Source organism: Drosophila grimshawi, unplaced genomic scaffold, assembly GCF_018153295.1.
Source record: "Drosophila grimshawi isolate 15287-2541.00 unplaced genomic scaffold, ASM1815329v1 contig_44, whole genome shotgun sequence".
Taxonomy (NCBI): domain Eukaryota; kingdom Metazoa; phylum Arthropoda; class Insecta; order Diptera; family Drosophilidae; genus Drosophila; species Drosophila grimshawi.
Window position 1 is genome coordinate 9,739,567 of NW_025063240.1, and position 13,072 is coordinate 9,752,638.

A 13,072-nucleotide genomic window follows, 5' to 3' on the forward strand; every position below is an offset into this window, starting at 1 on the left:
ACGTCCAGTGTTTCGCAGTGGGCAACCTCGGCTAGCTCAGTATTCCCAGAGGTGGGTAACTCCAACCCTGCCCGTGGACGGTACAGACAACAAAAAAACTCGACCTGCACAACACTACATAAAGACCTACATACACACACAAAAACAAACGAAACAGCTGACGGGCCTGGTGTTTATGGCCACGACGTACCCGCCCTTCCTGCAATGGGCTTGCACGGATTCGAATTGCCCATCGCCCTTATTGTGGTTGACGACTAATTTATTCCATGCTCCCGGTGATTCTCCCCTGCATTTAACTTACTCACAGATCATCGTTATTTTCTTACAATTTATTAACAAACATTACATGCTATGGAGTATTAATTACTGAATACGCCGCTAGGTAGCGTTGTATTCTGCAACGGCTATTCAATTTTGAATTTAAATCGGGAATCTTGCCAAATCCGATAAAACCAAAATAAAAAAAAATGGAACAAATATGACGATTACTTTAGGTGGTCCTCAATCCCTATCCTACCCTATTAGAGCTCCAATATAAGTATTCGGTGTATGGGGGGCTCGTGCAAAAAGAAATGGATTCTGCAATTTGGCAAAAATCCGGACGCCGGATTTTGTTGACGAACACGGTCAACTTAGAAATTTAAATAATTATTAGATGCATGAATAAATAAATACGGTAATAACGAATAACTTAACACAACATTCAACAAATTGGCTTAATCTAACATTCACATTTACATAAATATACTGGAGTAGGGGTGGGTGTGCTGGAGCACTGCTCACATGCGCGCAGTCGACTCGCACCCTTTTTTTCTTGACATGTGTTTCTTTTTTTTGTTTTTCTTTCTTTTTACAATTTGTAATTTAATTTGGACTCTGGGTCGATTGCGCGTACTGCGCTCGAGCTACGCGGCTGGTTACTAAAGGCTTATCCCGATGGCACTTATTCCACATCGGAACGCACTCACCGGCTGAAGAAATACCGTCGGTGCGCTTGCGCGCTGCCAATATCAGGGGATGGTGTATTCGCCCAGTGTTTCCTCGCAGTAGCTTCGAGGGCGTATCCGGCAATCTTTGCGCGACGGCCAGGTCGTTGTTGCATCAACTTCGGAGCGTATGACATAAATTGCACAATTGCGGCGTGACCTGCCGTCGGCCACCTAAACATAACCCACAAAATTAGCGCAGCACAACATTTATTCAAACAGACACACTTACGCCGAATTTGGCTTCACACGGTCTATCGAATATGGAGGGTCAAGGCACTCCTAGATGTACTTCACCATTCGATCCGTACGGCACACAAATTTAAGCGCTATGGACCACGACCTGCCTCACTGCGTTTTTTTTTCTTTTCCACATGTGTTCTCGTCCCTAAGCTTCAACGCGCCACCTTGCGGAGAATGTCCTCACACGTTGCTGACCCTGCCAACTTGTTCCCGCTTTTCAGCAATGTGGCCCTTTAAATCTCACTTTTGGCTGTGGCATACGATAATTGAGTATCGATATGTCTGCAAATGCAACATAGTCTTACCATTTAAATTTTGCTTCTTTTCGTGCAGCATAGCCTCTAATTGCAGTTTGGATTGTCGAGCGAATAAGTCGAATGCGATTTCTCAAAGACCCATTCATCTTAAATAAGTTAATAAAATCAATCTTTCTTTTGTCAAATTTATTCAGTGATAGCTATGTTTTTCATGTTTCGAACAGGCATTTGTAATAAAACAAGTGAAGCTATGATATTAAAATCAAGTTGATTGACAGCCGAAAGCAGTTATATCATAGAGCCTCTCTCACTGACGTGAGTCCTTCAATATATAATATACATAATTTATTAATAGTTCAATTTAGAGTCATTTGACACACAGGTACACTAATGAATTTTACATTTATGTTTTTGAGTTTGGAGTTTCCGTTTCAAAGGGATGATGTGGATGCCCATAGGCCGCTTTCATGGTCATAAAACGACCATTGCAATCGAGATCATCGATGGCCTGCAGATCATCGTTGTCTAGCCCAAAGTCCCAGATCTTGAAATTCTCGTACATGTGATGTTTGCTCACTGAGCGCGGTATCACAATGATGCCCGACTGTGTCTGGTAGCGCAACAGGACCTGTGCCGGTGATCTCTCATATTTGGCTGCGATTTCCAGCAGGACGGGATGCTTGAGCAGCGGATATGCTCCGGGCTTCTCGTACGGTGTGTGTGCCGATCCTAGCGAGCTATATGCTGTCACCGCAATCGCGTTGTCGTAGCACAGCGTGATCAGACTCTTTTGGCGCAAATATGGATGGCATTCGATTTGGAGCACAACCGGTTTCAGTTTGGCAACGCTCAGCAGTCGATTGATTTGCTGCTCATTGAAATTGGACACACCGATGGCATTGCATAGGCCACTGTCTACCAAATCCTCCATTGCTCGCCACGTGTCCACGAAATCGATATTATCAAAGACGGCTTTGCCAGTGTCGGGGCATGTTGGATATAGATTATCGCCCGATTTGTATGCCATCGGCCAATGCATTAGATACAAATCCAGATAGTCAATACCCAAATTTCGCATGCTTGTTTCGCAGGCGGAACGCACCAAATCCGGTCTATGATGGGTATTCCACAGCTTGCTCGTAATGAACAGCTCTTCACTGCGTTTGCGAAGAAGTTCGTGTATTAATAATCGATAGTCAATTTTTTGATTTTAAGCAGTATTTACCGGACTACAGTACCTTCTGCGAGCTTGTCGGCAATTGCAGCGCCAACTTGTGCTTCATTCCCATAAATATGGGCGCAATCAAAGTGACGATATCCTATATCTATCGCATCCTTTACGGCCTGTGTAATAACATCTGGAGGACTCTGCCAAAAAAAATCCGTTAAAAAGCTTTAGTGCATTGTTGCATGTGCAATGCAGCCTTGAAAGCTCTAGTATACATTTTAATTGTCGCTGTTTTGGGATTATTCAATAAGACTTACGCGCCATGTGCCCAGCCCGACCATGGGCATATTTTTGCCATTGCTCAAAAGAAAATTTGGAGTGGACATCTCAGTATGCGGCACTTATGCTGTTTGTTATATATATATTAAAATCAGGCGCGTTTTTCGCACTCACCGAAAAGTAAACGAAAGGAAAAAAGCCTTCTTAGTCTACAAACTAATTTCATTGACAGATTTCTTTAAATACAAACATATAGCGATGTATATACAGACATTGTTTATATATAGACATCATCTTGACCTTCACAAAATGTGTGCCAAATATTTGGTTAAAAAAACAGCGATTTGTTGTATATTATATATTTAAAAACGCTGTTATTTTTAAGTGAAAGTAATTGCGCTAAAGTGTGTACACACTGGTCACTTAATGCACGAACTATCAGCACAATCGATAGTTCGTACATTGTTAAGTTAATACCATTTGAGTCAATGTACATTTAACATTGAAATGAGATTGAAAAAGCAACTCGAATCATTTAAATTTCTGCAAAAGGTTAATTCAATATAAAGCTGATTTACATCTGATATCGTGTTTTATTTAATATTTTATTATATTTTTAAGTATGTATACACTGGCCACTGTTAATAACATTTGAGTAAACGCTAAATGTATTAAGGAAGAAGCAGCAACCCGAAACATTTAAATTTACACTGAACATTAGTTGAAGAATAAGCTGATCGTGTTGTATTTAATATATAATCTATTCATCCAGCTAAACTGTGGGAAAGATGTTTGGCACAGTCAACAATTATTTGGCGGGCGTTTTGCGCTCCGCCGAGGATTACGATGGCGACAATTTGGCCACATTTTTGTCGCTGCGCGATGTTCACGTCCAGAATCACAATTTGTACATCGCACAACCGGAGAAGCTAGTGGAACGCATACTGAAAACACCACTGGATGAGGTCGTCAGTGCACATCTAAAGGTGCTCTATTATTTGGCGCAAGAGCCACCCAGTTATATGGACGCCTACAACCACCAGGCGGCGAGCTGTTCTGCGGTGGTTAAATTGCTACAGCAGCTCAAGGACGAGAACTGGTGCCTGCCACTCATGTATCGGGTGTGCCTTGATCTACGCTATCTGGCGCAGGCCTGCGAGAAACATTGTCGCGGCTTCACGCCGGGCAACATCCTCGAAAAGGCTGCGGATTGTATGATGGCCTGTTTTCGGGTCTGTGCCGCCGATGGACGTGCTTCCGAGGAAGAGACTAAACGCCTGGGCATGATGAATCTAGTGAATCAACTGTTCAAGGTCTATTTTCGCATCAATAAACTCCACTTGTGTAAGCCCCTCATCCGTGCCATCGACAATTGTGCGTTCAAGGAGAGTTTTCCACTGCCGGAGCAGATCACGTACAAGTACTTTGTCGGACGACGAGCCATGTTCGATTCCAACTATCAGATGGCTGTGGAGGATCTCTCATATGCTTTTACCCACTGCCCAAATCGATTTACGAGCAACAAACGACTGATTCTCATCTATTTGGTACCCGTGAAAATGTTGCTCGGCTATTTGCCATGCAAATCTTTGCTGGAACGCTTCGATCTGCTGCTCTTCCATGATTTAGCCCTGGCCCTTAAGGCCGGCAATGTGAATAAGTTCGATGAGATTGTCCGGGAACAGGAATTGGTCCTGATACGCAGTGGCATTTATTTGCTTGTCGAGAAACTAAAGTTTATTGTGTATCGAAATCTTTTCAAGAAAGTCTTTGCTATTAGGCAGACCCATCAGCTGGACATGGGTGATTTCTTGACGGCGCTGCAGTTTGTGGGCGTGACGGATGTCTCGCTGGATGAGGCGCACTGCATCATCGCAAATCTCATTTACGATGGTAAAATCAAGGGCTACATTTCACATGCCCACAACAAATTGGTTGTGTCCAAACAAAATCCCTTCCCGCCATTAATTTCAACTTAGTTTAGTGAAAAAACAAAGACTTATTTAATAAAAACAAAAACTAAAGGTTTAACTGGCTTTTATCTGTTATACTTAACTCATAAATATTAAGAAAGCTTACATTTTAGAGAAGCATCAACTGAATTTTACATTTATTTCGCTCACGGCATAAACAGCTTGTAATTGTTATTGATTATCGTTATCATGCAGGGCTGCAAGAACTTAAGAAACACGAAATAACTATCGCGCTATCGATATTTACATTTGTCAATGGCCAGGCCGCATGCACAGACACAGCCACACAAACGCATCCGCCTGCCTGTGTTAATAATCCGCTAGCACTCAGCTAGCTCAGCAAATTGTTTGGTGTCGTCTAGTAAATAAGCGAAATTCAATTAAACGCAACTTAATATATTGGTAAATATATTAAGTTAAGCTCTAGACTTGAGCGACTATCAATTCATAGACTAGGAAATAAGTGTTGGTTCTCTTCTGCAGTTCACTTGTTAAATTTCATTGCGTTTGCTCTTCTATTTTACAAAATTTAAACAAAAAAAAAAAAAGAAAAACAGTTGCGCAAATTTTTGTTGTAAATCGAATTCTAAATAATGCAAATCCTCTCAACATATACACGTTGTTAATTTGTCAATGTCAAGTTGTAAAGTGTAATTCGGCGTGTTATCGCAAAATCAATATTACTAATTTTGCTTTGGTTTTCTATACACTTGCCGAGATGTTTTTTTAATTTTGTTGTGCAATTTGTAACGTATTAAATGAAGACTTCTTCGTATATATATACCTGTATATGTATATCTTATATTTATCTATTTATTTATTATTAATAAAACTAGTATTTATATTTTTCTGCAAGGTATGCAAATTTCGGTGTGGCTAAGATGGTCTTTTTCTTACTTGTTTTCAAACATGACATAACTAACAACATGCGTTTCTAATTGTCGTCTAAATGAAATGAAATTAACAAGCAGTCGTTGTTTTCGCTTTCCAGTAAACGCACAGCGTACCTGGCACTTATTTGGAAAATTACTTGTTGTTTTGCGGCAAAAGAGGCTTAACTATCGATATGTCAGCACCGGTAATTGTCGAGGCAACGGCCAAACAAACAGCAACGGTATGTAAACACTGGCAGCACTGACTCCAATTCTTTGCTAATCTTTTGCATCCACTTGCAGCTCATCTTCATGCACGGCTTGGGCGACACTGGGTGAATATAAATAGCAGGAGCAGCAGCTGTGTTGCATTATGCATTTAATCGACATGGTTATTAATTTATTGTTGGTTTGTTTTTTGCCTTGCAGCCATGGCTGGAGCAGTGCTTTGGCTGCTATACGTCCACCGTTCATGAAGGTGATTTGTCCGACGGCACCAACACAGCCCGTCTCGTTGAATGCCGGCTTTCGCATGCCGTCGTGGTTCGATTTGAAGACCCTGGATATTGGCGGGCCGGAAGATGAGCCGGGCATACGTGCGGCCCGTGACGATGTGCACACAATGATACAGAAGGAGGTGAACGCCGGCATACCGGCCAATCGCATTGTGCTCGGCGGTTTCTCGCAGGGCGGCGCCTTGGCTCTCTACTCGGCTCTGACCTTTGCTCAACCGCTGGCCGGTGTTGTGGCACTCTCGTGTTGGCTGCCACTGCACAAGCAGTTCCCCGGCGCCAAGATCAGCAGCGATGAGGTGCCCATATTCCAAGCGCACGGAGATTATGATCCCGTTGTGCCTTATAAATTTGGCCAACTCAGCGCCAGTCTGCTCAAGTCGTTCATGAAGAATGTCACCTTTAAAACGTACAGCGGACTCTCGCACTCCTCATCCGATGAGGAGATGAGCGATGTAAAGGTGAGTTCGGAGCGTTATTCTAGTTGATTGTGTTTAATTTTTATATATTTGGCAATTGTTAATCAATTCGTTAAAGAATTTCCTCACTCACTCTGCTCTTATCTCTTCCAGGACATAATCAGTAAATGGGTAAACTAATTTCCATTTAAGCACTTTTAGACCATTTTAGCGACCCGACTACGTCTCCGTCTCCTCTCGTGTGCATTCCAAAAAAAAAACAAGAATGAAAAAATGAATACAAAACCAAATACAGCAATAGCAACATATTTTTGAAAATAACACTAAAATTATTACAAAATGGATCGCAGTAAGCAAAAGTCAAACACAAACACACACACACAGATTATAGCTGTTTTTGTCTTTGTTGTTTTAGCCAAATTGAAGTGGAAGTAAGAAGATGCATTGGGTATCGTTAGATAAGCAATACTATATACTATATATATATAGATTTATATAAAACCTAACATAATATAGGGTGATGCCAATGGTTGAGGATCTTGAAGAGAGGAGCATTTCAATACGCTCCTTTTTTCGATGCACACACAAATTACGTTTCCTTTAGTTTCTGTTTTGATTAAAAAACAAGAAAACCATACATATTTGATTGAAAAATTATTACTAATAAAGCTACTTAATCCTTAAAAAAAAAACAAGCAAAACAAAAAACCGAAAAGCAAAATTCGAATATTTGAAATATGAATTAATTGATAATTTTCGAAAATTAGTTTCAACAGATTGAAATTTTTCTTACAACAACATCTACGTTGATTTTTCAGAAATTCGTCACTTGGAATCAAGCCGTTTCAGAAACATATTCTTAAGTTTTCGAATTTTAAATTTTAAAAATGCTCAATTTGTCAATTTTCAATAATTTTGTGTTTTCTTTTTTTATTCTGTTTATTTTCAATATAGCAAGAATCACAGTCACATCATCTGTAGATTTTCAGCTGAATTTAGTTATATTTTCGTGTATAGCTTAAACCGGTCAAATTGAATAAATCCTCTTCTGATCATATGATTTCTGCATTTCTTTGCTTGCAATTATTATTATTAGTCAAAGTGAAACATATTATATACAAATTAAAATCACTTAATGCATACAAAACACGTTTATCAAATCTATTCTATCTACTTAATTAACTAAAGAGGCTCTCGCAAGACTCATTTTCCATCTCTCATCTATATATTTGCAGACGCATTGGGAGAGCCAGAACATGGCTGCTAGAAGGGCGCAATGCTGCCAGATATCATAGTAGCTATATAGGCTATATAGACTATGAAAAATATAGTTGCAGTTCCTTCCAGACACACAAAAAAATCAAAGCTCCTCTTCATCCCCCTCCCTAGTCAAGAAACTCGGCGCGCTGCAGACGTCTGAAACAAAAAGAGAAAACAAAAACGAAAAAGAGAATTGTATTTTAGATATTATTTTGTACATATATATGTAGATTTTAGGCATATTGTTAGCGATTGAATGGATGGATTTGTCTGTCTGTCTCCACTTGGTGGTGTTCCGACGAGAAGCCGTTTCGCGTAAGCGAACTAAACTAAACTAAAAACAAAACTAAATAAAGTTATGCGACACGACTCAAAGCTCTCAAAGCTATCAAAACTGCAAAAGTGGAAAAAAGTGATGGGTTATGTTGTTCCTCAGGATTCTGTCTGGCTAACTTTGCACGTCTTTTTCTACGTAACTTTTAAAACGGCGTTAAAAGTCGAAAAGTCACAATAGACAAAAATCGATAGCGAGAATACACGTTCAAGCTGCTCAGTCATACATGAGGTCAACTGTTATTGAAATGTGAGCGCCAAACTTTGAATATATAGTTAAGCGCCAAACTTTGAATATATATTTAAGCGCCAAACGTTAAAGTGCTAAGTCACAATAGGTTGGACAAAAATCAATAGCGAGAATACACATTCAAACTGCTTCGTCATGCATGCAGGCCAACTGTTATGGAAATGTGAGCGCGAAAATTTGAATGTATATATTATCTTATATGTAAGTGTCAAAGCAAATTATTGGACGACAGATAATTCAACTATCTTTAACTGAGGGGCAGCGAGAAAAGGCAATTGTTGATAAGAGTTAATTTGATGCATGGCAAGCGGAGCCGGCAAATTAAATAAATTGGCAGATTTTGAGCAAAGTAAACAAACAGCATGGACTAAGCACACACACACCAACAAACATACACACACACACACACACACACATGGTTGAATAATGTTGACGAACGTAAGCATTAACGACTTCGCTGCGCTTCGTTCAGTTGTTTCCGTATCGCCGCTAAGTTTGGACACGTTCGCTCCGCGCTTGGAAAGTTCGCGCCGTCCACTTTATTTTGATTATAAACAATACGAGAAGAGCGAGTTTAGTGCAAAAACAAAACAAAATGTGTGGCAATTTGTGAGTGTTGTGCAGATACCCAAAATCAATTTGACCAAAAACCCAAAATAGGTAAATAGTCCTTAAATGCAAAAGGAAAAATAAAAATAAAAATAAATAACAGTTTGCAGTTGTTAAAAGTTTCGCTTGCAGTTTGTTATCAAATCTTTGCTGCTGCTGTTGCTGTTTTTTGGATTTGTCACAAAGGAAGCTTTGTAAAATGCTAAATGCATTTGGTGTGTGTGTTTTTTGTTGTTGTTGTTCCATTCGCATTCCATCTGCAAAGTGAAAGACAAATACATATATAAGTTCAGATAAATACATACTAAATAAACGCAAGATGTGCGTGCAACGTTTTTATTGCAATCTCTGTGCTGTTTACACTCGACGAGATGGGTATCGATGGGTGAAAGATGTGTAGGAGTGGGTGTGCGCCTGGGGTCACTGTTATCCGTTACCCTGTTGCGCCCTTGCTGCCTTCCTCGCACACACTGTTTTCCATTTACTCACCTCACTTTAGGAGTGGACGACAGAATGGTGAAATCGATTCAAAAATGCATAATAAGAATGCAAACAGTCTGAGTGAAAATTGATAGGATAAGCGGGCACTTCAACTAATTTTTATTTTTCTTTACTTATTTATTAGCGCTTTAAAGTGTCATTTACGATGTACTCAATTGACATTTAATGTATGAGTAATGATTGCACTTACAACTTAATTAATCAGCGTGATTAAATTGCGTCGTTAAGGGTTCGTTTACTGTTGCAATTATTTGGAACGCCGTTTAAGTTTTAAGCAGTTAAAAAAAGAAAGATTAAAAAAAGGAATCTAAGTGCGCATTAAAAAATAATATTTACATTCATGGAAATCACACGCAAAGTTTTAAATAATAATGATAAATGTCTTTCAAAAAATTAGCGAGAAAAAAAAACTTTGCGGTTTCTATATTGCTCAGACTGATTGGTAATAAATTATCTCTAAATACGATTAATCATTAAATTTGTTTGGAATTTGACCTTCGACTCTCTGGACTCTGGCAAGTAATTCTCAAGATCATTTTTCAGTCCTTTGCGTTTGGAAATACCAGCATCAATTAAATTGTAGGGTATTGCTTTAAATATCAGCGCAAATTGCCAGATTGGAATGAAATTACTTGATCTAAAATAATATAATTTATGTGAATTTTTATACAGCGCTTAACAGATCACTATCAATTAGTGGAATATATTTACATAATGAATATGGTACTATTTATTTACTATTTAGACAAAGTTGTTATATACAAGTTGCCCTTTGATAGGCGATCAAAACTAATTGACAGCTTCCACTTGTGACTAAGTGCAATTTTGTTGGAAAAACAAATATATAAAGTTTATTTATTCTGTTAACGCTTTAATTAGTAGTTTATATTATGTAATCGATTTTCTTGACAATGAACAGGTATTTTTACTTTTACTTAATACTAGGCATGAGTCAAAAGTTTGGCCTCCCTCGCGTCATTCTCGATGGTGTCAAATAGAATAGAATCGTGCTCAAAAAGAAATCGAAAACCAGACGTAAGAAATTAGCGTTAAATATGCAAATATGCAAATTTTCAATTATCGCTGATTTCCAAGTGGAAGGAAAAGTGTCAGCTCTTCTCCTCTCTTTTCTTTTCTTTTATTTTCTCTTCTCTCTTCTTCTAAAGCCAAGTTTGGCAATTATGCAAAGGTTTATGGCTTCTGAATAGCCTCAATAAAAAAACATCTTCTTCCTTGGGGTATTTATATGAATGCAAAAAACGAGTTTCAGACGGTTTGCATGAGAATCCAACGCCTCAGCGAAGGAATCAGACGATGACAAATATATTTAAGTGTCATATAATCAGAGAGTTCAGAGAAATCAAAGAGTTCTGTTCTGTTTTGTTCTGTATTTGTCTTCAGTTTATATATAGGGTGTTCCAAAAAGTAAGTTCGGCACGTTTGCTGTGCATTATATGTTCAAACTTAGCCTTGCCATCATGACAAGTTCAACAGGTTTCGCTTAATTTTGAAATGACAGAATATTTTAAAGGTTTCGGTGTTTTGCTTATATTTTTTGTATAGTTTAATGGCTTAATTTCCTTTAGAAGTTTGGAAAAAAAAGATTAGGTCATCGATTTGAAATTTATGTATACTTCATCTGAGAATTTTCAACTGGATATTATTAAACATATCACATATTTTAGCCTAAGCTCAAATGTACACTTTTGAAATATCCACAAATATTTCTAAAAAATAATCAAAACAAAGCCTGCTTTTATTTTATTATTTATTTTTTTTAGCTTTAGCTCGTAGCGGAAGCATTTAGTGAAATGCCTATGCAATTTATGCGATTATAACAATTTTTTCCATAAAATATGCATTTATAATTATTGTTTCGTGGCCTGTCGTTGGAGACTGGATCGATTATTGAAAGCATTGCGAGACTAGAAACTGTCCAATTGTCTAGCTGTCTGTCATCTGTTAATATCCACGTGCACCTCCATTGGGTATACATATTTGTCATCTGGGATCTGTCCAATTAACCGCAGTCTCCCTTTGAATGTTTTATTTTTAATGAATTCGTTAATATCTGAATTAGCAATTTCAGCAGGTTTGCTTATGATAATTTTTGTGGTTTCAGTCATGCGTCTCACATTAATTAACTGTTTCCAGATTCGGGGGCAGCATTTTAAATAGGATTTGCATTTCTACAAGGAATGTTCTAATTGTTTTATATTTGTTATCTTCAGGGTTTCAGAAACCGAAACACAATCGCATCCTCATGCTTACCAATTTAAATTCAGAATCGGAATCGGAATCTAAATTTCAAATATTACAATATAACGGAACTAATATTTAAGTTGCGGTTTCTTCCTTCTGCAATTTCCAATGTTAATATATAATATATAATTGGGATACTTGAACTGCGACCTACTAAATCCATTGTGCCCTCTTCTGAGCCTATAACTCCCTCCATCTTTGCTGGTTGAGGACTTCTATGTCTTTCATCAATTTTCCTTATATTGGTTTTAAATCCAAAATTCGAAATTGTTGGAGGAATACCGAGTATTTTTCTTGGTATATGAAAACTATCGTGAGTATCCTACGACTATTCTTCATCATGGTTATTACTTGCCTAAATCGTTTATGATTATAGCCACCTGAAAGACATCTGGCTTGTCGGTGTCCTGGTGTCTCTGCCCAGCTCCGTTGTCACCTGTGTCTTTCATCGTTTCCTTCTGCCATCTACACACTTTTGCACAAATCTTTTTTCTGGAAACATTCCGTATCGGAGCAGCAGCGTTAGTATACCGTAAAAATTGAATTTGTACTGGAATTTTTATGCTTTTCATAATAGAATCGGAACTGGAACCTAAATTCGTTTCGGTTTGACACCCTGGTTGGTATAGTTGTTTTATACTATGTGCAATTAGCAGGTGCAATCAGCACACTGTCCCCCATATTATACCAGTTTATTTTATTTTTTTCTTATTCATTTGTGGGGTAAGCGAGTTTGTTAACCTACTCTTGGGAATTCTGATTAATTGCAATGCATTTGCCAAAGTTCTTTATTTTTATCTTTTATAATGATGACGAGTTTTTGTGTGGAATACTCATGGTTTAATTTTATTAAGTGCTTCATATTTTATTCGAATTTATTTATTGAACATATAGACTCATATATTTGAAATGAAGATTGGGTCATTGACTTGCTCCAAGCGTTCAGCACATTCATTTTTAGAGCTGTCAATATCGTGTATGTAAATACAAATAGACAGTGTTTTTGAGTCGACGTTTTAAATGAACATCGCTAAGTAGATAATAAAAATGCATAGATGGCGTCGGCTGCCATAATTTGTGCAGTGGAGGCTCAATAGTTTAATGAGGCGCGTGGTTCTTGGAATGCCAACTGCGAATTTATGCAACCA

General features: G+C 38.2%; 3 protein-coding genes and 2 long non-coding RNA genes across 9 annotated transcripts; 2 read left to right on the forward strand and 3 right to left on the reverse strand.

The window, feature by feature from the left end:
- Positions 1-1,814: 1,814 nt before the first annotated feature.
- LOC6557871 (1,5-anhydro-D-fructose reductase) lies at positions 1,815-3,168 on the reverse strand. Its single transcript, XM_001984699.2, has 3 exons — positions 2,972-3,168; positions 2,712-2,854; positions 1,815-2,643 (listed from the first exon to the last, which is right to left on the reverse strand). Exons 1-3 carry the CDS (start codon positions 3,038-3,040, stop codon positions 1,890-1,892), a joined length of 966 nt encoding a protein of 321 aa, XP_001984735.1. The 5' UTR covers positions 3,041-3,168; the 3' UTR covers positions 1,815-1,889.
- A 424-nt stretch (positions 3,169-3,592) lies between these two features.
- Positions 3,593-4,964, forward strand: LOC6557725 (PCI domain-containing protein 2 homolog). Its single transcript, XM_001984698.2, has one exon. The coding sequence runs from the start codon at positions 3,722-3,724 to the stop codon at positions 4,910-4,912; it is 1,191 nt and encodes a 396-aa protein (XP_001984734.1). The 5' UTR covers positions 3,593-3,721; the 3' UTR covers positions 4,913-4,964.
- A 255-nt stretch (positions 4,965-5,219) lies between these two features.
- Positions 5,220-8,338, forward strand: LOC6558489 (acyl-protein thioesterase 1). Its single transcript, XM_001984697.3, is given in 7 exon segments — positions 5,220-5,308; positions 5,898-6,020; positions 6,082-6,113; positions 6,208-6,751; positions 6,863-6,880; positions 7,945-7,977; positions 7,980-8,338. Coding segments are annotated over 6 exon segments (711 nt in total). The 5' UTR covers positions 5,220-5,308; positions 5,898-5,972; the 3' UTR covers positions 8,016-8,338.
- On the reverse strand, positions 7,765-9,681 carry LOC116805695. The gene is made up of 2 exons (XR_004365344.1): positions 9,467-9,681; positions 7,765-8,125 (listed from the first exon to the last, which is right to left on the reverse strand). It is a non-coding gene; the product is annotated as an uncharacterized LOC116805695 (long non-coding RNA).
- A 1,735-nt stretch (positions 9,682-11,416) lies between these two features.
- LOC116805680 lies at positions 11,417-12,399 on the reverse strand. 5 transcript variants are annotated; one of them, XR_004365343.2, is made up of 4 exons: positions 12,276-12,395; positions 12,075-12,217; positions 11,934-12,020; positions 11,417-11,865 (listed from the first exon to the last, which is right to left on the reverse strand). It is a non-coding gene; the product is annotated as an uncharacterized LOC116805680 (long non-coding RNA). The 5 variants fall into 5 exon arrangements; XR_004365342.2 differs by having other exon boundaries at positions 12,075-12,252; positions 12,305-12,394; XR_004365339.2 differs by having other exon boundaries at positions 12,079-12,399.
- Between the last annotated feature and the right edge of the window lie 673 nt (positions 12,400-13,072).